General features: G+C 37.1%; 1 protein-coding gene and 1 non-coding gene across 2 annotated transcripts; both read left to right on the forward strand.

The window, feature by feature from the left end:
* Nucleotides 1-1,117: 1,117 nt before the first annotated feature.
* On the forward strand, nt 1,118-21,453 carry LOC130950122 (UPF0496 protein At3g49070-like). The gene is made up of 2 exons (XM_057878668.1): nt 1,118-1,174; nt 20,401-21,453. The coding sequence occupies exons 1-2, from the start codon at nt 1,118-1,120 to the stop codon at nt 21,451-21,453; spliced, it is 1,110 nt and encodes a 369-aa protein (XP_057734651.1).
* Nucleotides 12,023-12,130, forward strand: LOC130953267 (small nucleolar RNA R71). The gene has a single exon (XR_009075438.1). It is a non-coding gene; the product is annotated as a small nucleolar RNA R71 (small nucleolar RNA).
* Nucleotides 21,454-24,673: the final 3,220 nt, after the last annotated feature.

Here is a 24,673-nt window from a genome sequence, read left to right on the forward strand (position 1 = left end):
ACCAGAATTTTTTTGAACTTTTAGACTTTTCGAATATGAGATTTTGTTGTGAAAGGGTGGTTTCTTGAAAGCAACCTCATTTTCGAAATGTACCCCAAACCTGGCCTATTTGAACTAGGTTTGGTTCTTGGTGAAGGTTCAGTTTCACTTGTGTATACTTCATCAAACTTTTCTTCAAAAGTTGGAACATATTCAATACCAGATTTGATTGGTGTGGATTTAACATTTGATGAAGAAGCTACAAATTTTATAGAGGAATCATTACAAACCGCATCTTCCTTGGCTATATAACCTAAACTAAATTTTTCAAATAATGGTCTTTGACTTGCAAGTAATTTTTCCAAGTTACTAGAACTTTAAGCAAATTTTGCTAAGTAACCATTCAGCCTTTTAATCATATCATTTAATCTTTCATTTTCAGAAATTAACTCATGAAAAGGATCCACAATGTGCTTTCCTTTCAATTTTTTAAGTTCAGATTTTAAAAATCTGTTTTTTTCAATAATGTCCAAAGCACATTCAGTTTCCTTCACTTTTTCTTTTAAAAAATTATTTTTAGCTCTCAACACATCTCTTTCAGATCTGCATTCATTGTACTTGTCAAGCAATTTTAAGGTATTTAAAGTGAGATCATCAATAATAGCATGTAAATCATTAATGGTCAAATCATAATAATTTACCTCATCAAGATTGTTGTTTCCAGCCATGAAGCAGTCTTTATCTTCACCTTCAGATTCTTCTTCTTTATTTGAGTCGTTCTCAATATCCTCCAAAGCTGCCATGAGCACTCTTTTCCTTTCTTTCTTGCCTTTGTCCTCCTTCTTGAGCTTTGGACAGTTTAGCTTGAAGTGTCCATCCTCCTTGCAATGATGACATGTCACATTGCTTAAGTCCATCTTGTGTTCCTTTGAGCTTGAACCTTTGTACTTGCCCTTGTTCTTCATCATCCTTCTAAATCTCCTAGCAAAAAATAAGAGTTCATCATCTGAAATACCATCACTAGACTCACTTTCTTTTGGTTCTACTTTTGACTTGAGGGTAGCCCTTTTTCTTTGAGTCGGTGTTTGTGTGTGTGGTTTCATAGGCAAGGAGTTTTCCTCTCAGCTCATCATAAGTTATGGGGCTTAGGTTGTTACTCTCGGTTAGGACAGTGGCAGTGGTTTCCCATTCTTTTGTGAGGCTTCTAAGGAGTTTTCTCACCAAGGTTTGTTCTGCATAGTTTGTACCCATAGCATCAAGGTTGTTCATTATGATTGAGAATCTCTCAAATGCTTCATCAATGCTTTCTCCATCCTTCATGTTGAACATCTCGTACTTTTTTCGCAGCATATCAATCCTCGTTTCTTTGACTTGTTTAGTGTCTTCGTGTGTAACCTGGAGTTTTTCCCATATTTCTTTGGCTGTCTTGCATCTAAACACCTTCCGGTACTCTTCAAAGATGATAGCACAGTGAAGAAGGTTGATTACTTTAGCATTTAGCTCTATCTTCTTCTTATCATCTTCATTCTATTCAGCTTCTTCTTTAGGAGTCACTACTCCATCAGCACTTGTTTTTGTTGGGATCTTGGGACCGCTCACAACTATCTTCCATATGTTGTAGTCAATGGATTGGATGAAGATCCTTATCCTTTCTTTCCAGTAGGCATAGTTCTTCCCGTTGAAGAAAGGTGGCCGGTTGTTTGACTGGTCTTCAGTGAGGGTGTAGGCAACTATGGTTGTGCCCAAGTTGTTCGCCATTGGATCTTTACTCCAAGCGGTTAAGCTTGATTCTTGAGACCTTACCTCCTGATACCAATTGAAGGTTGTAGTAGGCTTAGAGAAGGGGGGTTGAATCTATGCCTACTGGTGCACGAAATTGTGATCATCAATGGTGCCATCAACATAGTACGCTCAATTGAAATCTCAACTCCTTATCACAACTTCGCACAACTAACCAGCAAGTGCACTGGGTCGTCCAAGTAATAAATCTTACGCGAGTAAGGGTCGATCCCACGGAGATTGTTGGTATGAAGCAAGCTATGGTCATCTTGTAAATCTCAGTTAGGCAGATTCAAATGGTTATGGATGATTTATGAATAAAGCATAAATAAAACATAAAGATAGAGATACTTATGTAATTCATTGGTGAGAATTTCAGATAAGCGTATGGAGATGCTTTGTCCCTTCCGTCTCTCTACTTTCCTACTGTCTTCATCCAATCCTTCTTACTCCTTTCCATAGCAAGCTGTATGTTGGGCATCACCGTTGTCAGTGGCTACAGTCCCGTCCTCTCAGTGAAAAATGTTCAACGCGCTCTGTCACAGCACGGCTAATCATCTGTCGGTTCTCAATCAGGTTGGAATAGAATCCAGTGATTCTTTTGCGTCTGTCACTAACGCCCAGCCTTCAGGAGTTTGAAGCTTGTCACAGTCATTCAATCCTTGAATCCTACTCAGAATACCACAGACAAGGTTTAGACCTTCCGAATTCTCTTGAATGCCGCCATCAATTCTAGCTTATACCACGAAGATTCCGATTAAGGGATTCAAGAGATATCCACTCAATCTAAGGTAGAACGGAGGTGGTTGTCAGGCACAGGTTCATAGGTGAGAATGATGATGAGTGTCACGGATCATCACATTCATCAAGTTGAGGAACAAGTGATATCTTAGAACAAGAATAAGCCGAATTGAATAGAAGAACAATAGTAATTGCATTGATACTCGAGGTACAGCAGAGCTCCACACCTTAATCTATGGTGTGTAGAAACTCCACCGTTGAAAATACATAAGAACAAGGTCTAGGCATAGCCGTGAGGCCAGCCCCCAATGATCTAAGAACTAGACGTCCAAAGATGATCCTAAGATCTAAAATGATCAAAAGATGAAAATACAATAGCAAAAGGTCCTATTTGTAGAGAACTAGTAGCTTAGGGTTTACAAAGATGAGTAAATGACATAAAAATCCACTTTTGGGCCCACTTGGTGTGTGCTTGGGCTGAGCATTGAAGCTTTCATATGTAGAGACTTTTCTTGGAGTTAAACACCAGCTTTTGTGCCAGTTTGGGCGTTTAACTCCCATTCTTGTGCCAGTTCCGGCGTTAAACGCCAGAATTCTTGAGCTGACTTGGAACGCCTGTTTGGGCCATCAAATCTCGGGTAAAGTATGGACTATTATACATTGCTGGAAAGCCCAGGATGTCTACTTTCCAACGCAATTGAGAGCGCGCCAATTGGGCTTCTGTAGCTCCAGAAAATCTGCTTCGAGTGCAGGAAGGTCAGAATCCAACAGCATCTGCAGTCCTTTTCAGCCTCTGAATCAGATTTTTGCTCAGGTCCCTCAATTTCAGCCAGAAAATACCTGAAATCACAGAAAAACACACAAACTCATAGTAAAGTCCAGAAAAGTGAATTTTAACTAAAAACTAATAAAAATATAATAAAAACTAACTAAAATATACTAAAAACATACTGAAAATAATGCCAAAAAGCGTATAAATTATCCGCTCATCACAACACCAAACTTAAATTGTTGCTTGTCCCCAAGCAACTGAAAATCAAATAAGATAAAAAGAAGAGAATGTGTAATGAATTCCAAAAACATCTATGAAGATCAGTATTAATTAGATGAGCGGGGCTTTTAGCTTTTTGCCTCTGAACAGTTTTGACATCTCACTCTATCCTTTGAAATTCAGAATGATTGGCTTCTATAGGAACTCAGAATCCAGATAGTGTTATTGATTCTCCTAGTTAAGTGTGATGATTCTTGAACACAGCTACTTTATGAGTCTTGGTCGTGGCCCAAAGCATTCTGTCTTCCAGTATTACCACCGGATACATACATGCCACAGACACATAATTGGGTGAACCTTTTCAGATTGTGACTCAGCTTTGCTAGAGTCCCCAATTAGAGGTGTCCATGGTTCTTAAGCACACTCTTTTTGCCTTGGATCACAACTTCATTATTTTTAGTTTTATTTTTTTCTTTTTCTTTTTCTTTTTCCCCTTTTTTTCATTTTTTTTTGTATTCACTGCTTTTTCTTGCTTCAAGAATCATTTTTATGATTTTTCAGATCCTCAGTAACATGTCTCCTTTTTCATCATTCTTTCAAGAGCCAACCATTCATGAACAACAAATTCAAAAGACATATGCACTGTTTAAGCATACATTCAGAAAACAAAAGTATTGCCACCACATCAAAATAATTAATCTGTTATAAAATTTAAAATTCATGCAATTTCTCTCTTTTTCAATTAAGAACATTTTTCATTTAAGAAAGGTGATGGATTCATAGGACATTCATAACTTTAAGGCATAGACACTAAGACACTAATGATCATAAGACACAAACATAAATAAAACATAAAGCATAATTTTCGAAAAATAGAAAGATAAAGAACAAGGAGATTAAAGAACGGGTCCACCTTAGTGATGGCGGCTTGTTCTTCCTCTTGAAGATCTTATGGAGTGCTTGAGCTCCTCAATGTCTCTTCCTTGCCTTTGTTGCTCCTCTCTCATGACTCTTTGGTCTTCTCTAATTTCATGGAGGAGGATGGAATGTTCTTGGTGCTCCACCCTTAGTTATCCCATGTTGGAACTCAATTCTCCTAGGGAGATGTTGATTTGCTCCCAATAGTTTTGTGGAGGAAAGTGCATCCCTTGAGGCATCTCAAGGATTTCATGATGAGGAATCTCCCCATGCTCATGTCCATGAGTGGGATCTCTTGTTTGCTCCATCCTTTTCTTAGTGGTATCCATGAGGACTTGGTCCAACCTTTGATCAAAGTTGACCCTTTTTGAAGTTGAAAGGGACCTCGGGGATCACCTTCTTCTTGGCCAAAACTTCATAGAAATGGTCTTGATGCACCCTTGAGATGAATCTCTCCATCTCCCATGACTCGGAGGTAGAAGCTTTTGCCTTCTCTTTCCTCTTTCTAGAGGTTTCTCCGGCCTTAGATGCCATAAATGGTTATGGAAAAATAAAAAGTAATGCTTTTACCACACCAAACTTAGAAGGGTTGCTCGTCCTCGAGCAAAAGAGAAAAGAAAAGAGTAGAAGAAGAAGAAATAGAGGAGATGGAGGTGGCTTTAGTTTTCGGCCAAGGGGGAAAAGTAGTGTGTAGGTTGTGTGAAAATGAAGGAGTGAAGAAGGGTTTATATAGGAGTGGAGAGGGGGTGTATAGTTCGGCCATGTATGGGTGGGTTTGGGAGGGAAAGTGGTTTGAATTTGAATGGTGAGGTAGGTGGGGTTTTATGAAGGATGGATGTGAGTGGTGAAGGGAATGGTGGGATTTGATAGGTGAGGGATTTTTGGAGAAGAGGTGTTGAGGTGATTGGTGAATGGAGAAGAAGAAGAGAGAGAGTGGTGGGGTAGGTGGGGATCCTGTGGGATCCACAGATCCTGAGGTGTCAAGGATAATTCATCCCTGCACCAAGTGGCGAGCAAAATTGCTCTTTCTGCCAATCCTGGCGTTAAACGCCGGGCTGGTGCCCATTTCTGGCGTTTAACGCCAGCTTTTTGCCCATTCCTGGCGTTAAATGCCAGTCTGGTGCCCCTTTCTGGTGTTAAACGCCCAGAATGGTGCCAGACTGGGCGTTAAACGCCCATTCTGCTGTCTTCACTGGCGTTTAAATGCCAGCAGATTTTTCTCCAGGGTGTGCTATTTTTTTTCTATTTTTCATTCTGTTTTTGCTTTTTCAATTGATTTTGTGACTTCACATGATCATCAACCTATAGAAAACATAAAATAATAAAGGTAAATAGATAAATATAACATTGGGTTGCCTCCCAACAAGCGCTTCTTTAATGTCAGTAGCTTGACAGTGGGCTCTCATGGAGCCTCACAGATACTCAGAGCAATATTGGAACCTCTCAACACCAAACTTAGAGTTTGAATGTGGGGGTTCAACACCAAACTTAGAAGTTGGTTGTGGCCTCCCAACACCAAACTTAGAGTTTGACTGTGGGGGCTCTGTTTGACTCTGTTTTGAGAGAAGCTCTTCATGCTTCCTCTCCATGGTAACAGAGGGATATCCTTGAGCCTTAAACACAAAGGATTCTTCATTCACTTGAATGATCAATTCTTCTCTGTCCACATCAATCACAGCCTTTGCTGAGGCTAGGAAGGGTCTGCCAAGGATGATGGATTCATCCATGCATTTCCCAGTCTCTAGGACTATGAAATCAGCAAGGATGTAATGGTCTTCAACTTTTACCAAAACATCCTCTACAAGTCCATAAGCTTGTTTTCTTGAATTGTCTCCTCACCTAACCTATATAATGACCTATACAATTAAGTTCTAACCTAACTACCCATTTTTCACTTTTTCACATACTCATGTATTTTCTCTTCATTTCACAACACTTATGCATTGATCTTTATTGGACTTTGCTTTGGGGCATTTTGTCCCCTTTTTATTTTTTCTTTTTCTTCTTTTTCTTTCTTTTTCTATACTTCTCTTTTTTTTTTCTTTTCTTTTTCTTTTATTTTTCTCATTTTTTTTTCTATATACAAGAATCTCAATGCATAAGGTTTTACATTTGATCAATACGTGAGTATGTACCCAATTCCCAATATTTTCAATAACAATACAAAATTACCCTTTTATTCACCCAATGTCCCAAGGTTTCCACACTTGAATGATACTCACACACTCTAGCCTAAGCTAATCAAAGATCCAAATAAGGACATTTATTGGTTTTCCGCCTTGGGCTTGTAATGTGCTAAATTGAGAATAAGTTGGTTAAGCATAGGCTCAAAATTGGCTAACAATGGAGAGTAAAAGGTTGGCTATTTGGGTAAGTGGCTAATGAAGTAATGGCCTCAATCATGTAAATGCATAAATACAAGAAATAAATGGATATATAGAATCAAGCAAATCAAGGATCATATTCATAGAAAGAGAACAATTTCACACAAGAATGGAAAATAAGTGGTTGTAAAATGTAACCACATCAATAGGCTCAAGTCTCACAAGCTTGTCCACTAGCCATATATGATCCTACCTTGACCCTAGCCCCATTACAACCTAAGGAAAAGACCTCATGATAATTGTATGCGTGCATTGAATAATTGTTGATTGTTAGATGAAAAACAAATCTTGGAAAGCATGATTAGGGGAGAATTGAGAGAATCAACCCCAAACACCGAGTGACTAGAGTGCAAACACTCCCGGTGAGGGTTCGATGCTCAATTCCTTGATTCCCGGCTTTCATGAGCGTTCTTCTCGCAAGTCTATTTGAACTTCATTTCCACACTTGAATTGGTAGGATTCATGAATCGTCATATGACCTTAGCCCTACCCGTTTATACATGCACTTGGAGGATTGATTTATTTTTAACCAAGTAGGTAAAACCATTTTGCATTTAGTTGCATATAGTTTAGGTTGCATATAGCTCATTTACATAGAATAAATGTTGATGCCCTTTGCTTTCTCTTGGCTTAAGCATGAGGACATGCTTGGTTTAAGTGTGGGGAGGTTGACAAACCCCAATTTGACAGTTTATCTTGTATTGAATTTAGGGGATTTTATCACCTTTTACCCACATTTATTCAACGAAATAGCATGGTTTTGTATATTCTCCTTTAATTGTGCTTAAGAGTGAAAACATGCTTTTTAGGACTCAAAATAGCTAAATTTAATTCACCTTGATTCTATTAGATGCCTTGATATGTTTGTTAAGTGATTTCAGATTTAGGAGGCAAAGATTGAATCAAGGGAATGAAGAAAAAGCATGTAAAGTTGGAGAACTCATGAAGAAATGAAAGAACCGGAAAGCTGTCAAGCCGACCTCTTCGCACTTAATTGACCATAACTTGAGCTACAGAGGTCCAAATGATGCGGTTCCAGTTGGGTTGGAAAGCTAACATCCGGGGCTTCGAAATGATATAAATTTTGCCATATGTTGCTTTCCGTTCAGGGGCGCGCACGCGCACTTTGCGCGCACGCACCGATTCTGTCCGTGGCCCACTTTAATGAAATCGTCCCCAGCGGTTTTAGGAGCCTTGTAGGCCCAATCCAACTCATTTCTGATGCTATTTAAGTCAAGTATTGAAGGGGAATCAATATACTTTAGATACTTTAAATACTTTAGATACTTTTGATAATTAGCTTAGTTTTAGGAGTTAGAGTTAGTTTTAGAGAGAGAAGCTCTCACTTCTCTCTAGGATTAGGAATTAGGGTTAGATTAGGATCTCATAGTTCTAGGTTTAATTCAAGTCTCCTTCTACTTCTACCTTCAATTGATGATTGCTACACTTTGGTTCTTCTTTCTATCCCTATCCTCTTATTGTAATTTCTCTTATTTTGTTTCTAGGTTTTGTAATTGAGATATTCTTGTTCTTTTGTTTTCTTTTAATAATGCAATTTGAGATCATTCATGTGATTGTGATGTTGTTGATTGTTGTTTTGTTAATTCTTTGTAATTGTTAGTTGTTGATTCCTTTTTTTCCTTACAAATAAAAATGCTTTCTTTCATTACCCTCCAAGTGTTTGATGAAATGCTTGAGAGGATGTTAGAGTAGGATTTTATGTTCTTGGCTTGAGAAGGTAACTTAGGATTTCTTGAGTCACTAGTGTCCAATTGATTGCTAGTTGATAGCCATTAACTCTAGCCTTCATTAATCCAATTAGTGGAAAGCTAGGACTTATGGACTAGGATTGATATAACTCACTTGACTTTCCTTTGTTAATTGATTTAAGGATGACTAAGTGGGATTAATCCTTGCAACTACCATACTTGTGGCTAGTGATAATGATGAAGACCCTTGACAACCAAATCTTGCCAAGACCATTTTGTTAATAAAGTTTTCTTACCATTTACTATTCATGTTTCTCATCTAAAACCCCAAAATAACTCACAACCAATAACAAGACACTTTATTGTAAATCCTAGGAAGAACGACCCGAGGTTTAAATACTTCGGTTTATAGATTTTAGGGGTTTGTACTTGTGACAAACAAATTTTTGTATGAAAGGATTTTTGATTGGTTTAGAAACTATACTTGCAACGAGATTTCATTTGTGAAATTCTATACCGTCAAAAATCCATTCGTCACCATCTCCAGTGAGATTCTTGCAGCTTGCACCTCAAAGATCCCTAGCTTCTCCATTACAGAGAGAGGCATGAGGTTTATGCTTGACCCTAGGTCACACAGAGCCTTCCCAAAGGTCATGGTGCCTATGGTACAAGGTATTGAGAACTTCCCAGGGTTCTGTCTCTTTTGAGGTAATCTCTGCTTAGTCAAGTCATCCAGTTCTTTGGTGAGCAAAGGAGGTTCATCCTCCCAAGTCTCATTACCAAATAACTTGTCATTTAGCTTCATGATTGCTCCAAGGTATTTAGCAACTTGCTCTTCAGTGACATCTTCATCCTCTTCAGAGGAAGAACACTCATTAGAGCTCATGAATGGCAGAAGTAAATCCAATGGAATCTCTATGGTCTCATTATGAGCCTCAGATTCCCATGGTTCCTCATTAGGGAACTCATTGGAGGCCAGTGGACATCCATTGAGGTCTTCCTCAGTGGCGCTCAATGCCTCTTTCTCCTCTCCAAATTCGGCCATGTTGATGGCCTTGCACTCTCCTTTTGGATTCTCTTCTGTATTGCTTGGAAGAGTACTAGGAGGGAGTTCAGTAATTTTCTTGCTCAGCTATCCCACTTGTGCCTCTAAATTTCTAATGGAGGACCTTGTTTTAGTCATGAAACTTTGAGTGGTTTTGATTAGATCAGAGACCATGGTTGCTAAGTCAGAGTGGCTCTACTTAGAATTCTTTGTCTGTTGCTGAGAAGATGATGGAAAAGGCTTGCCATTGCTAAACCTATTTCTTCCACCATTATTATTGTTGAAACCTTGTTGAGGTCTCTGTTGATCCTTTCATGAGAGATTTGGATGATTTCTCCATGAAGGATTATAGGTGTTTCCATAGGGTTCTCCTATGTAATTCACCTCTTCCATTGAAGGGTTCTCAGGATCATAAGCTTCTTCTTCAGATGAAGCATCCTTAGTACTGCCTGGTGTAGCTTGCATTCCAGACAGACTTTGAGAAATCATATTGACTTGCTGGTGCACGAAATTATGATCGTTACTTTTCACAAATCCAATAATCCCTAGTAATGGCTCCAAAGACTTGGTGCTCAATACCATGGCATAAACACAACTTCGCACAACTAACCAGCAAGTGCACTGGGTCGTCCAAGTAATAAACCTTACGCGAGTAAGGGTCAATCCCACGGAGATTGTTGCTATGAAGCAAGCTATGGTCACCTTGTAAATCTCAGTCAGGCAGACTCAAATGGGTATAGTGATAAACGAATAAAGCATAAAGATAAAGATAGAGATACTTATGTATATCATTGGTGAGAGCTTCAGATAAGCGTATGAAGATGCCTTCCCTTCCGTCTCTCTGCTTTCCTACTGTCTTCATCCAATCCTTCTTACTCCTTTCCATGGCAAGCTTATGCAAGGGTTTCACCGTTGTCAGTGGCTACCTCCCATCCTCTCAGTGAAAATGTTCCTATGCTCTGTCACAGCATATGGCTAATCAGCTGTCGGTTCTCGGTCAGGCCGGAATAGAATCCAGTGATTCTTTTGCGTCTGTCACGAACGCCCCGCCTGCTAGGAGTTTGAAGCACGTCACAGTCGTTCAATCATTGAATCCTACTCAGAATACCACAGACAAGGTTAGACCTTCCGGATTCTCTTGAATGCCGCCATCAGTTCTCGCCTATACCACGAAGACTCTGATCTCACGGAATGGCTGGCTCGTTTGTCAGGCGAGCACTCGGTTGTCGGGCGATCAACCATGCATCGTGTATCAGGAATCCAAGAGATAAACACTAGAGCCTTGATTGCTTGTAGAACAAAAGTGGTTGTCAGTCACTTTGTTCATAAGTGAGAATGATGATGAGTGTCACGGATCATCACATTCATCAAGTTGAAGAACAAGTGATATCTTGGACAAAGAACAAGCGGAATTGAATAGAAGAACAATAGTAATTGCATTAATACTCGAGGTACAGCAGAGCTCCACACCTTAATCTATGGTGTGTAGAAACTCCACCGTTGAAAATACATAAGAACAAGGTCTAGGCATGGCCGTGAGGCCAGCCTCCCAATGATCAAAAGATTCAAAGATCTCAAGATATCAAATACAATAGTAAAAGGTCCTACTTATAGAGAACTAGTAGCCTAAGGTGTACAAAGATGAGTAAATGACATAAAAATCCACTTCCGGGCCCACTTGGTGTGTGCTTGGGCTGAGCAATGAAGCATTTTTCGTGTAGAGACTCTTCTTGGAGTTAAACGCCAGCTTTGGTGCCAGTTTGGGCGTTTAACTCCCATTCTTGTGCCAGTTCCGGCGTTTAACGCTGGAATTCCTGAGGGTTACTTTGAACGCCGGTTTGGGCCATCAAATCTTAGGAAAAGTATGGACTATCATATATTGCTGGAAAGCCCAGGATGTCTACTTTCCAACGCCGTTGAGAGCGCGCCAATTGGGCTTCTGTAGCTCCAGAAAATCCACTTCGAGTGCAGGGAGGTCAGAATCCAACAGCATCTGCAGTCCTTTTCAATCTCTGAATCAGATTTTTGCTCAGATCCCTCAATTTCAGCCAGAAAATACCTGAAATCGCAGAAAAACACACAAACTCATAGTAAAGTCCAGAAAAGTGAATTTTAGCTAAAAACTAATAAAAATATACTAAGAACTCAACTAAAACTACTAAAAACATACTAAAAACAATGCCAAAAAGGGTACAAATTATCCGCTCATCACTTGCTGAGTCAATATTTTGTTCTGAGCCAATATGGCATTCAGAGTATCAATCTCAAGAACTCCTTTCTTCTGATTCGTCCCATTTTTCACAGGATTCCTTTCAAAAGTGTACATGAATTTGTTATTTGCAACCATTTCAATGAGCTCTTGAGCTTCTGCAGGCGTCTTCTTCAGATGAAGAGATCCTCCAGCAGAGCTGTCCAATGACATCTTGGACAGTTCAGACAGATCATCATAGAAGATACCTATGATGCTCCATTCAGAAAGCATGTCAGAGGGACACTTTCTGATCAATTATTTGTATCTTTCCCAAGCTTCATAGAGGGATTCACCTTCCTTCTGTCTGAAGGTTTGGACTTCCACTCTAAGCTTACTCAATTTTTGAGGTGGAAAGAACTTTGCCAAGAAGGCATTGACTAGCTTTTCCCAAGAGTTCAGGCTTTCTTTAGGTTGTGAGTCTAACCATATCCTAGCTCTGTCTCTTACAGTAAAAGGGAATAGCATAAGTCTGTAGACCTCAGGGTCAACCCCATTAGTCTTGACAGTGTCACAGATTTGCAAGAACTCATCTAAAAACTGATGAGGATCTTCCAATGGAAGTCCATGGAACGTGCAATTCTGTTGCATTAGAGAAACTAATTGAGGCTTAAGCTCAAAGTTGTTTGCTCCAATGGTAGGGATAGAGATGCTTCTCCCATAGAAGTCAGGAGTAGGTGCAGTAAAGTCACCTAGCACCTTCCTTGCATTGTTGGCATTGTTGTTGTTTTCGGCTGCCATGTCTTCTTCTTGTTTGAAGATTTCTGTTAGGTCCTCTACAGAGAGTTGTGCTTTAGCTTCTCTTAGCTTTCGCTTCAAGGTCCTTTCAGGTTCAGGGTCAGCCTCAACAAGAATGCTTTTGTCTTTGTTCCTGCTCATATGAAAGAGAAGAGAACAAGAAAATATGGAATCCTCTATGTCACAGTATAGAGATTCCTTGAGGTGTCAGAGGAAAAGAAGAATAGAAGGAAGAGGTAGAAGAATTCGAACTTATCAAGAGAAATAGGATTCGAATTGTGCATTGAGGAGGAGTGTTAGTCCATAAATAGAAGGATGTGAGAAGAGGGGAAGAAATTTTCAAAAATTAAAGTGAATTAATTAAAAGAAATTTTGAAAAAAAGTAATTGATTTTCGAAAACTAAGATTGGGAAAGAAATAAAGTGATTTTTGAAAAAGATTTTTGAAAGTGAAAATAAAAAAGATATGATTGAAAACTATTTTGAAAAAGATGTGATTGAGAAGATATGATTTGAAAAACAATTTAAAAAGATTTGATTTTGAAAATTAATGACTTGATTAACAAGAAATTTAAAAGATATGATTCAGACATTAAACCTTTTTCAACAGAAAAGGCAACATACTTGCAATGTTGAATCAAATCATTAATTGTTAGCAAGTATTTTTGAAAATGGAAAGAAATTGATTTTGAAAATATATGATTGAAAAGATATGATTTGAAAAAGATTTGATTTTGAAAATTTTTGAAAACTTGAAAAAAATTTGAATTAAAAACAAAATCTTCCCTCTTGTGCCATCCTGGCGTTAAACGCCCAGAATGGTATCCATTCTGGCGTTTAACGCCCAAAATGCTACCCTTTTGGGCATTAAACGCCCAGTCAGGCACCCTGGCTGGCGTTTAAACGCCAGTTTTCCTTCCTCACTGGGCGTTTTGAATGCCTAGCTGTTCTGAATCTTCAATTCTCTGTATTATTGACTTGAAAAGACACAAAAAAAAATTTTTTGAATTTTTAATGATGAGGAATAATCAAAATGTAACTAAAATCAAATAAACAATGCATGCAAGACACCAAACTTAGAAGTTTGTATACTACTGACACCAACAAGTTGAGAATGCATATGAGAAACAATAAAACACTCAAGACAAGAGAAATTAAAGATCAGAGCAAGGAAATCATCAAGAACAACTTGAAGATCAATGAAGAACATAATGCATGTAATTTTCGAAAATTAGAAGACTAAAAACATCCAATGGACACCAAACTCAAGATTAGACACTAGACTCAAATAAGAAACAAAAAATATTTTTGGTTTTAAGATTTTGTAATTTTTTTGGGTTTTTTTCGAAAATTGAGTGAAAAAGAAAATAAGGATATCAAAATTCTTAATGAGAATTCCAGGAATCATGCAATGTTAGTCTAAAGCTTTAGTCTAAAGAAATTAGACATGGCTAGCCAAGCTTCAGCAGGATATTACATTCAAGAGCTAAATTGATGAGAATCAATCAGCTTTGGTGATGATAAGAACATCACCTTGAAACACTAGAATTCATTCTTAAGAACTCTGAAGAAAAATACCTAAGCTAAGCAACAAGATGAACCGTCAGTTGTCCAAACTCAAACAATCCCCGGCAACGGCGCCAAAAATTTGGTGCACGAAATTGTGATCATCAATGGCGCCATCAACATGGTACGCTCAATTGAAATCTCAACTCCTTATCACAACTTCGCACAACTAACCAGCAAGTGCACTGGGTCGTCCAAGTAATAAACCTTACGCGAGTAAGGGTCGATCCCACGGAGATTGTTGGTATGAAGCAAGCTATGGTCATCTTGTAAATCTCAGTCAGGCAGATTCAAATGGTTATGGATGATTTATGAATAAAGCATAAATAAAACATAAAGATAGAGATACTTATGTAATTCATTGGTGAGAATTTCAGATAAGCGTATGGAGATGCTTTGTCCCTTCCGTCTCTCTACTTTTCTACTGTCTTCATCCAATCCTTCTTACTCCTTTCCATGGCAAGCTGTATGTTGGGCATCACCGTTGTCAGTGGCTACAGTCCCATCCTCTCAGTGAAAAATGTTCAACGCGCTCTGTCACAGCACGGCTAATCATCTGTCGGTTCTCAATCAGGTTGGAATAGAATCCAGTGATTCTTTTGCGTTTGTCACTAACGCCCAGCCTTCAGGAGTTTGAAGCTCGTCACAGTCATTCAATCCTTGAATCCTACTCAGAATACCACAGACAAGGTTTAGACCTTCCGGATTCTCTTGAATGCCGCCATCAATTCTAGCTTATACCACGAAGATTCCGATTAAGGGATCCAAGAGATATCCACTCAATCTAAGGTAGAACGGAGGTGGTTGTCAGGCACACGTTCATAGGTGAGAATGATGATGAGTGTCACGGATCATCACATTCATCAAGTTGAGGAACAAGTGATATCTTAGAACAAGAATAAGCCGAATTGAATAGAAGAACAATAGTAATTGCATTGATACTCGAGGTACAGCAGAGCTCCACACCTTAATCTATGGTGTGTAAAAACTCCACCGTTGAAAATACATAAGAACAAGGTCTAGGCATGGCCGTGAGGCCAGCCCCCAATGATCTAAGAACTAGACGTCCAAAGATGATCCTAAGATCTAAAATGATCAAAAGATGAAAATACAATAGCAAAAGGTCCAATTTGTAGAGAACTAGTAGCTTAGGGTTTCCAAAGATGAGTAAATGACATAAAAATCCACTTCCGGGCCCACTTGGTGTGTGCTTGGGCTGAGCATTGAAGCTTTCATGTGTAGAGACTTTTCTTGGAGTTACACGCCAGCTTTTGTGCCAGTTTGGGCGTTTAACTCCCATTCTTGTGCTAATTCCGGCGTTAAACGCCAGAATTCTTGAGCTGACTTGGAACTCCTGTTTGGGCCATCAAATCTCGGGTAAAGTATGGACTATTATACATTGCTGGAAAGCCCAGGATGTTTACTTTCCAACGCAATTAAGAGCACGCCAATTGGGATTCTGTAGCTCCAGAAAATCTGCTTCGAGTGCAGAGAGGTCAGAATCCAACAACATCTGCAGTCCTTTTCAGCCTCTGAATCAGATTTTTGCTCAGGTCCCTCAATTTCAGCCAGAAAAAACTTGAAATCATAGAAAAACACACAAACTCATAGTAAAGTCCAGAAAAGTGAATTTTAACTAAAACTAATAAAAATATAATAAAAACTAACTAAAACATACTAAAAACATACTAAAAACAATGCCAAAAAGCGTATAAATTATCCGCTCATCACCTACCTTTTAAGTTGTTGTTATGACCTTTTAAAACAAACTTTCAATTCTGATTCTGTTTGTACTCAGCAGCAGAAATTGATGAGATAATTTATTTTTGTCTCATGAATATCAGAAAACAGAACGCAGCAGAGAGAAGAAAAGTTAACACCAGTATATATCTTGGTTCGGTTGCCTTGTGCTATGCAACCTACGTCTAGTCTCCTCCACAACAATGGAGGAATTTTTACTATAGTTAAAAGTATTACATACACCAATTTTACACTCAAGTTCTAACCTAACTTGACATTGGCTATGCTAATACCTAACTATTCACTCTTAGTGCTAACCCAACTAAGAAAGGGATACCTTACAGTTACAAGATACAAGACACTTAACCAACCTAAAGAAATCAGAAATTAACTCTAGGCTTTTCTCTCAAGTGTATCACTCAGCCTTTTTCCACTCATGGCTTTTACTTGAGCTTTCTCACAATACCTTTTCTCACAAGAAATTACAGAAAGATAAATATAGAAAAGTATATCACAATCTGTAAAACATGAAGGAGATTGACTTCATCAACAGCCTCTTTGCTATGTGCAAAACCAGATTTGCAAACCTCATATACAGTTTTTCAGTATTGGCCGAATGCTTCTTTGAAAGAAAGTATTATCCAAGTAGAGGAACTTCTTTACAGAATACAACTTTCAAACTCTGATTTTCTCTCCTTGGTTCTAAATGAGCAGAAAGCTTCTTTTTATCTCTTTGCATGTTCCTTGGTAGCTCACCCTAGGTCAACTTCTTGAGCACTGAGCTTCACCAACCCAGCCGTTCACTTTTTCTCATTAAGCATCAGAGTGGAAACTTTGCTTTTGACTTCTCTATCTTGACCGAAAGTCATAATACAGCAACCACAAAAGTCTTCCAATGGTCAACCGAATCTAAACCATTGAGAAGCTACTTGGTCCCCAAGAATCACTTGTGACCGTAGATACACAGCAAATTAGGGCAGAGAGCAACTTTTCCTTGTATGCCATTTTCAGACTTTCAGAGAGTTGGAAAGAAGAGAAGAAGATCTAATGCATGCAAAAGGAAATAGTTTACCTTTAATCTTTTCTTAAGCTTGATTTGGTGTTGATCTCACTGATTTGACATCTGCCTTTCAAGCATAATCTTTCTCTTTCTTGCTTCTTCGGTGATTTGCTTAGGGAAGAAGCTCTTTCTCTCTTTCTTACTTTTCTGAGTTTCTGACCCACACACAGAGGTGAACGTTGTTTGTGATGTGAGATCAAGTTGGAGGGAATTGAAATCAACTCAGGCTTGGATCAAACATCCATTAAGCAACCCATTTGATTTTGGCTTTGTTTCTTTTGGGCTTTGTTTGTTTAACCAGCCCATCAGCCTTGTTTTATTTTCCATTCCATTTGGGCTATAATTCAAATTTTGGCCTGCAACATTTTATAAATAATTAGTAATATGCAATTAAAATTAATCAGTACTAATTATTTATTTTGCCCAAAAATAATGTTTGTCATCACTAATTAATTTAGTTAATTTCTTAACTCAACAAACATATAAACCATGAAGGAAAAGAACTCATAACAATTTAGGTAACTATGAAAACTGAACTCAGTGTTCTGTTTTTCTCTCTTTTCTTCAACCCTTGGCCGTTCACCCTTATCATAGAAGAGTGAAGTTTCAAAGGTTTAATTAAGTTCAATCCAATGCTGTCTTCTTCTCCAAACTTCAGAACTTGAAGCGACTTGGTCAAAGGTGAGAGAGAGAAGTCTGAATTTGAGACATGCAACTTACCTTCTCTCTCATACTTTTTTTTAAGCTCCATTGATCTCGTCCGTTAATCTTGATTTCGGCCCCAAATTTTGTTTCTGAGCATTGATGAACTTTTGACCATATTTCACTCCACTATCTCCTTGGTAGTTTGATTTGAGTTTGAGGCTTGGTAGATTTCTTTACGGTACCTTGCTGAAGCATAAAAGGAGAAAGAACCCTTTTGAGATTCTCAGATCAAGAGAGAGTAGCTTATTGGTTGTAGCCCTTCTTCTTTGCTTAGATTTGGAAACACTTTTTTCTACCTTTTTTCATACTCTAGCTTCTGCAATTTCCATTTTCTTCTTTCTTCTTCGTTGAGTGATGTGATCAAAAGAGAGAGAAGAGAGAGAGAAGAGTTTTAACTTTCGGTAGAAGTTAAGTGAGATTAAAATAAATTGAATTTAAAATTAAAATTTCTTTTTTTTTTTTGGACATGAAAATTAAAATTTCTTAAAATATGGGTGTTGGTGACCGAATAGGGCTAGAAAGAGTTTGGGCCATTTTTTATTTCTTTTCTCTTATTTTGTTTAGAGGCCTATCAAATATTTGGTTTGCTTGTAGTGGACCACGGTTTGTGTTAGTGTGGGTCTGATGATTTATTTTTTTGGGCCAAGTTGTTTAATTTATTTTTCTACACACTAAACCTAATATATTACACAAGCAATAATTGATAATTAGATAATAATGTTTCTTCATCACTTTTAATCAATTATTGGTTTTGCAAACTCAACATATACATATATAATATAATGTCCAAAAAAAATTTTCTACTATGATTTCTGTCCATTTCATGAAAGGATCACTTGTTTCTCACAATTAAAAAAAAATCTAATTATAATTTCCGCCAAAGAATCATGTTCTTCTATCAAGTTTTATTAACGAGACACTATTCTACGTGTTGCTGAACCATTCAAAATGTGATATATTACCCTTTGTCCGATTCAATGTTTGTTGGGACAACTAGGTCCTTATTATTCTTAAATGAGATATCTAAATCCCTATTAGATCCAAACTGAGACAAGTAGACAACCAATCTTAATTTCAACACATGTTACTTCATGCTTGGTTGTCAGGCTTCATTTTTGTATTAGCCTGCTAATTTGGGGACCTTTGGAGCTCCCTTGTTCACAGATTGGACGGTGATTCCATAAACAACCCTATAATTGCATCCATTGTCAACTAGTGATAACCAAGTCATCAAGTTTTGGGTTTAAGTTTTGTAATGGAGAAATAGCAGCAACTGCATATACTTGCGGGACAAACTAGTGCAATATAAAGTTTTATAACATTTATCCAAATTGACCAATGTCAATAGGTTCCCTGCCCTTGCATGCATGCATCCAAGGTTTAGTGGTGCTTCAGAATGTACAATTACATCTATTTTATCTTAATTTGTCTCTAATATTATTAACAGCTTTGACAGATAATTATATCTTGCTAATAGCACATAAAAAATTGTGAAATCGTGAAATCTTAGAAGAACTCAAAGGGAATTGGATTGATGATGATATGCGTTGTACGTCAGATCAATTTCACCTATCCATTTAGATTCTGATTTTAGGCACATCACTTTATTCTTTAGTTTGAAGATAATTCTACAACTTCCTTCCAAATCAACACCCTACCACCTTCACTTACACTACAAGATGTTAATTCATTGCAAAAGTTCTTTCTTGCAAGCAAGACCAATTCAACATCTAAAATTTCCCACCACATAAAAAACAACTATCCTTGAATTCATTTGCATATGTATAATATATCAAGAATTCAGTATCAAATCTTCCTTCACTAACATAGCAATCTAATTGCATTTCCAAGGGTTCGAAGTTTCAAAACCTATTTAGCAACAACTAAGGAATGAAGAATAAATTGATTCGACGGATCAAAAAATTGTTTTCATGTTCTGGTAATCATCATGTTCTCCCATCCTAGCTTCCATACCTTATTCCAGTTTGTTATTCATTGTTTCTCCTTTTTTCGTAGACTTGTATATTGTTTCATCAGTATATATTAATAGAACGTCATTTTTATAAATACTAGATGATAACTTGAATTTCTTCAAACTAGCTTGCAAGTTAACTTGGGACTGCTTAATTTTAATATAGTGACCTAAAAATTGATAAAGCATATGAAATTAAAGACTATAATATTTACGCTTTTTATTTTTTGTGTGTTAAAATGCAGCTGATATCTTCTAATAATGTGGATATTTGGTGGTTTTTTTGTTTGGATATCAGTTATTTTTTTTCTTTTAATTTACAAATTTGAGAGTTAGAAGATTTGATTTTTTTATTTTAAAATTTTTAAATATATAAATTTAAGGGTTAGATTTGTGCTTTAACATTGAAAATATTTGAAAACATGCAAATCAGACCCTTCAATTTACTTTACATCAAGCAAAATTTTATTTCATTATAAATTGAACCTTTTAATTTGTATACTATGAAATTTTGATCTTTAATTTTGAAAAATATGAGAATCTTATTTATTTATTTTTAAATAAATAAATAAAATTTATATAAAAAAATATATCAATTAATTATGATACTGGATTATACATCATTTTTTTTATTACTAAAAAAATTAGCCTAATATTTACAAGTAGGAATGAACCACAACTATTTCTGAATTCTGATCCTTTTCTATACCATTTTATTCTCCTTGGTCTTATTTTATATCAAGTGTTTAAAGCACATCATTGTTCTAAAGAATTTTGCTTTAACATGCACCCAAATAATTCTGTATTCAAATTCTAAATATGTTAGTGGCAATGGATTGTAGCAGTGTGTAAGTCAAGTTTTCCAAATGATGAAGCTTCTGTGGATGTGCGTGAGGAATATGCTAATGCATTCCGTACGGAATCATACATAGAATTTTGGACACGTGTCCTTGCATATCCCAAAGCCCAAAACTCCTCTTCAACTTCGGCCCGTCTCCCCTCTTACCGTCTATTTGCCGAGCACCTCTTGGATCCTGATCAGCCCACTGTTACATGGGCCTTAAACAAAGTCCAAAATAGGCCCACTATCCATGCTTTTTTGTCGGACTACTTTGCCCATACTTCCAACGCCTCTCTACTTTGCAGCCATTTATTGAAAGACATTGATCGTGTGCGGGTTAAGTATCAATCACTTAAGACCATTCTTCAATGTGTTGCGAATAATCAAGATCATAATACAACTACTTTATCATTAATAATGGCTCAATTAACAGAATTCTCCAACTCACTAAACCCGTTTGCCCAATCAAGCCCATCTTCATGTTTGGTTCGAGCGGCCCAATGCCAATGCTCCGAATTGTCAAAACGGCTTGAGTCGAGCCGTGACAAAGTGAGAGTCAATCTGCAAATGATGGCTAGGCTAAAAGGCGGCTCTGCTTGTCTTCTGGTGGCTATAACGGCTTCACTCATGGTGATTGTTATTACTCATGGACTTGTTTTGCTTGTGGCTACACCTAGTTTGATAGGAACAATGGACTTGGTAAAAGTGGCTTCAGAAAGCAAGCTGAAGAAGGTCATGGCTCAACTCGATGCAGCCGCAAAAGGAACTTACATTGTGAACAAGGACTTGGAGACCACGGGTCGGCTTGTGGCTCGGCTCAATGATGAGCTGGAGTACATGAGGACAACAGTGAAGTTTTGGCTCGAGAGGAAAAAGGATAAAATTCAAGCTGATGGAGAAGTGGTACGCCTGCTAAAGCAGAACCAATGTAATTTTAGTGATCAATTGGATGAATTGGAGGAGCATTTGTATTTATGTTTCATGACCATTAATAGAGCTAGAGACCTTGTGCTGAAAAAGATCATTCATTCTTCTTGATCTGCCACTAGTAACCTTTCATAATAATTATCAATTAATAAATTCTTTATATATTTAATACCATTTATTTTATAAATTTAGTTTCCCTCCATTATATTACTGAAAACTAATAATGTAAAATTGGTTTATTTAAACTGTGTCATAGTTCACTGCATTAGGACATTTCTTTTAATTTGTGGAAGTAATATAACTTATTGATTGGTGTACAGGCAAGATGTCTCAATTCTTTTGGTATCATGCTTGGCGACTATGTGAAACGCTAACTCCTTTGGTTCTTGAAGGTTGTAAAAGGCTTAGAGTTGAGTTTGTGGCTTTCTTTTATTTTAATGAAATAATCTTTTTAAAACAAACTTTCAATCTGAATCCGTTTAAATTCAGCAGCGGAAAATTTATGAGACAATTTATTTTTAGCTCATGAATATCAGAAAACAGAACAGAGCAGGGAAGAGAGAAGCTGACACCATCATGTATCCTAATTCAGTTGTCTTGTGCAATGCAACCTAAATCCAGTCTCCATCACAATAGTGGTGGAATTTCCACTATAGTTGAAGTATTACATACACCAATTCCACAGGATTGACACAATCATTTCACTCTCAAGTTCTAATCTAACTTGACTTGGTTATGCTAATACTTAACTCTTCACTCTTAGTGCTAACCCAACTAAGAAAGGGATACATCACTGGTACAAGATACAAGACACAGAATCAACCTAAAAAAATCTGAAATCACTCTAGACTTTTTACTAAAGTGTATCTCTCTGCCTCTTTCCACTCTTAGGCTTTTTCAATGACTCTCTCATTCAGCCTTTTACCTCAAGAAATTACAGAAAAATAAACATTGAAAAGAAAATTACAATCTGTAAAACATGAAGGAGATTGATGCTTCAACAGCCTCTTTGCTATGTGATGAACCAGATTTGCTTGCCTCTGATTTAGTTCTTCATTTTGACAGAATGCCCCTTTGACAAGGAAGCACTGTCCAAGTTGATGAACTTCTTCAGAGAACTCTTCTCAGAACATTAACCTCAAAACACTGGTTATCTCTCATTGCTTCAACAGAAACAAAATTTTTCTTTTTGTATCTCCTTGCATGTTGCTGAGTTGCTTTCTAACAAGTCAACTCTTCGAGTTGTGTGCTCCCATCTTAGCCTTTCACTTTCTTCAATTAACCCCCAAATTAGGGATTTTCAAGCTGTCTTCTTTTTGCTTGACCGAAGACATTTGAGTAGCAAAGAGAAAGTTGTTTAGTGGTAAACCCAAATCCGAACCATTAATAATGTGCTTTGCCTCCAAGAAACTTTGTGAACCATTAATTTACAGCAACAAAGATCAAAGACTTCTTTCTTCATTTAACCAAAAATGGTATCACAGAAATTTGGAGAAGGAGTGAAGAAATTAACATGCATGCAAATGGAAATAAATCACCTTTAACTTTTGATTCAACTTGATGGGTTTGATTTGGGTTATTAGACCTTTGCTTTCTTTGATTAAGCTTTCTCTTTCTTTCTTATTTAATGAAATGAGTAAGGAACAAAGCTCTCTCTCTTTTGTTCTGATGCTGACCGAAGTAAGTAGAGAGAGGAAAGTCTTCAATCTTGGATGAGAAGCTTGATGGAGTCAACTTGGACTTGGGTTAGATATGTTTCTATTTAGCCCAACTGATTCTATTGCTTAACAACTTTGGATTTTTAGTGCTTTGTAGCCCACTTTATTTCTGGTTTGATTTTCTTCCTATTGGGCTGCTGCAATATTCTTTCTTTGGCCTGCAACAATTTATCAAGCACAATTAAAAACTAATTGGTTAATTAGCCCAATAAAATAATGTTTGTCATCATCAAATTAATTTAGTTAATTTCTTAACTCAACAATCTCCCCATTGATGACAAACATAATTAAAACATTAATCAAAAGGAATTGATTTTGAGTAAAGATAAGGAACTTCTCTTTGAATGATGTCACTTGCTTTTGTGTTGCTCTCCTTTCCTTTTCAAGAGTAGTCCCCCCTTGATTTATAATTTTCTTTTATTTTCTGTTTGCATATACTTATTTGGAATCCAAAAAAATGCTATATACTAGCCAAGGATGCAGTAAACAGTGACAGTTTCAAACATTTGTAACATCTCATGACACATGACTAAGTGGATTTGTTTAGCCCAAAACTGAGTCAAAACATATTAGCAATTATAACCAATATTAAGCTAAAGACTGAACATATCATGTCAGCACCTTTTAATCAAATATCCATTTCAAAAACTGATCATGCTTTAACCAAGACAGAGCATTAAGACTAACAAGGACAAAACAACAACATATCATAAAAAGCAAATTGCAAATCTCATGCCAAAAAATCACAGCAGTAGCAAAATTTGCAAATCAAATTCTCATGCAAAAAATTATAGCAGCAGTAATAAAAAATCATAGCAAAAAATTCACAATATTCATGCTATTCATGCTACTACTCTCCCTTTTGTCATCAAGAGTGGAAAAAAGTCAAGATCAAACAAAAACCGCGCCTTAAAACCTGCAAGAAAGAGTTAATGAAAAGTCTAAACACCAAATTGATTGAAAGTAAATGCAACAGTAGTTAAAATATTACAGTCATCCAAAATAAACAGAAAGTAGTTCAAAATTAACAAGAAAAACAGGTTCATGAGACAAAAGTGAGCAGACAACAGGAGCTTCATGAGACAAATCTAGGCATCTGAACCATTTTTCTCAGAATTAGCTTCCTCTTCAGCATCAGTGGCATGATCTTCATCTTGTTGAAGATTATCAATGAACTTCATGAAGACAGCCACTCTATCTCTTGATTTTCGGAGGAAATTCTCATGCTTGCTTGCTAGATTCTCTTGTTCCTTACTCATGGCAATCATATGATTGGATTGGGAGACAAATTCTTGGACCACATCTCTAACAACATTAAACAAAGCAGATTTTTGTCCAATGGAGATGGAAGTGCCCTCGGTGGAAGGAGGAGGAGAATGCTCAGGAATGATCTCATCATTTTCATCATCTAGAACCACCCTTTTAGAGCGAGTATGTCCTTTATGCTGTTTCACTAAGCCACCTCCCTTTAGATATGAATGTCTATTTTCATAATACTCATTGGACAAGTCAACACCAAAATGCTCAAAAATACAAGTTAGAAACATGCTATAAGGAAGGGCTTTGTCTTTCTCACTTCAAACAGAGTCAAACATGTATCTTACCATCAAATA

This window comes from Arachis stenosperma, chromosome 9, assembly GCF_014773155.1.
Source record: "Arachis stenosperma cultivar V10309 chromosome 9, arast.V10309.gnm1.PFL2, whole genome shotgun sequence".
Lineage (NCBI taxonomy): Eukaryota > Viridiplantae > Streptophyta > Magnoliopsida > Fabales > Fabaceae > Arachis > Arachis stenosperma.

Bases quoted from the DNA above. Each gene is read 5' to 3' on its own strand.
- LOC130950122 (XM_057878668.1), top strand. From the start codon at position 1,118: ATGGGGCTTAGGTTGTTACTCTCGGTTAGGACAGTGGCAGTGGTTTCC. The intron at 1,175-20,400 runs GTGAGGCTTCTA...TAAATATGTTAG, and splicing joins CAGTGGTTTCCCATTCTTTT to TGGCAATGGATTGTAGCAGT.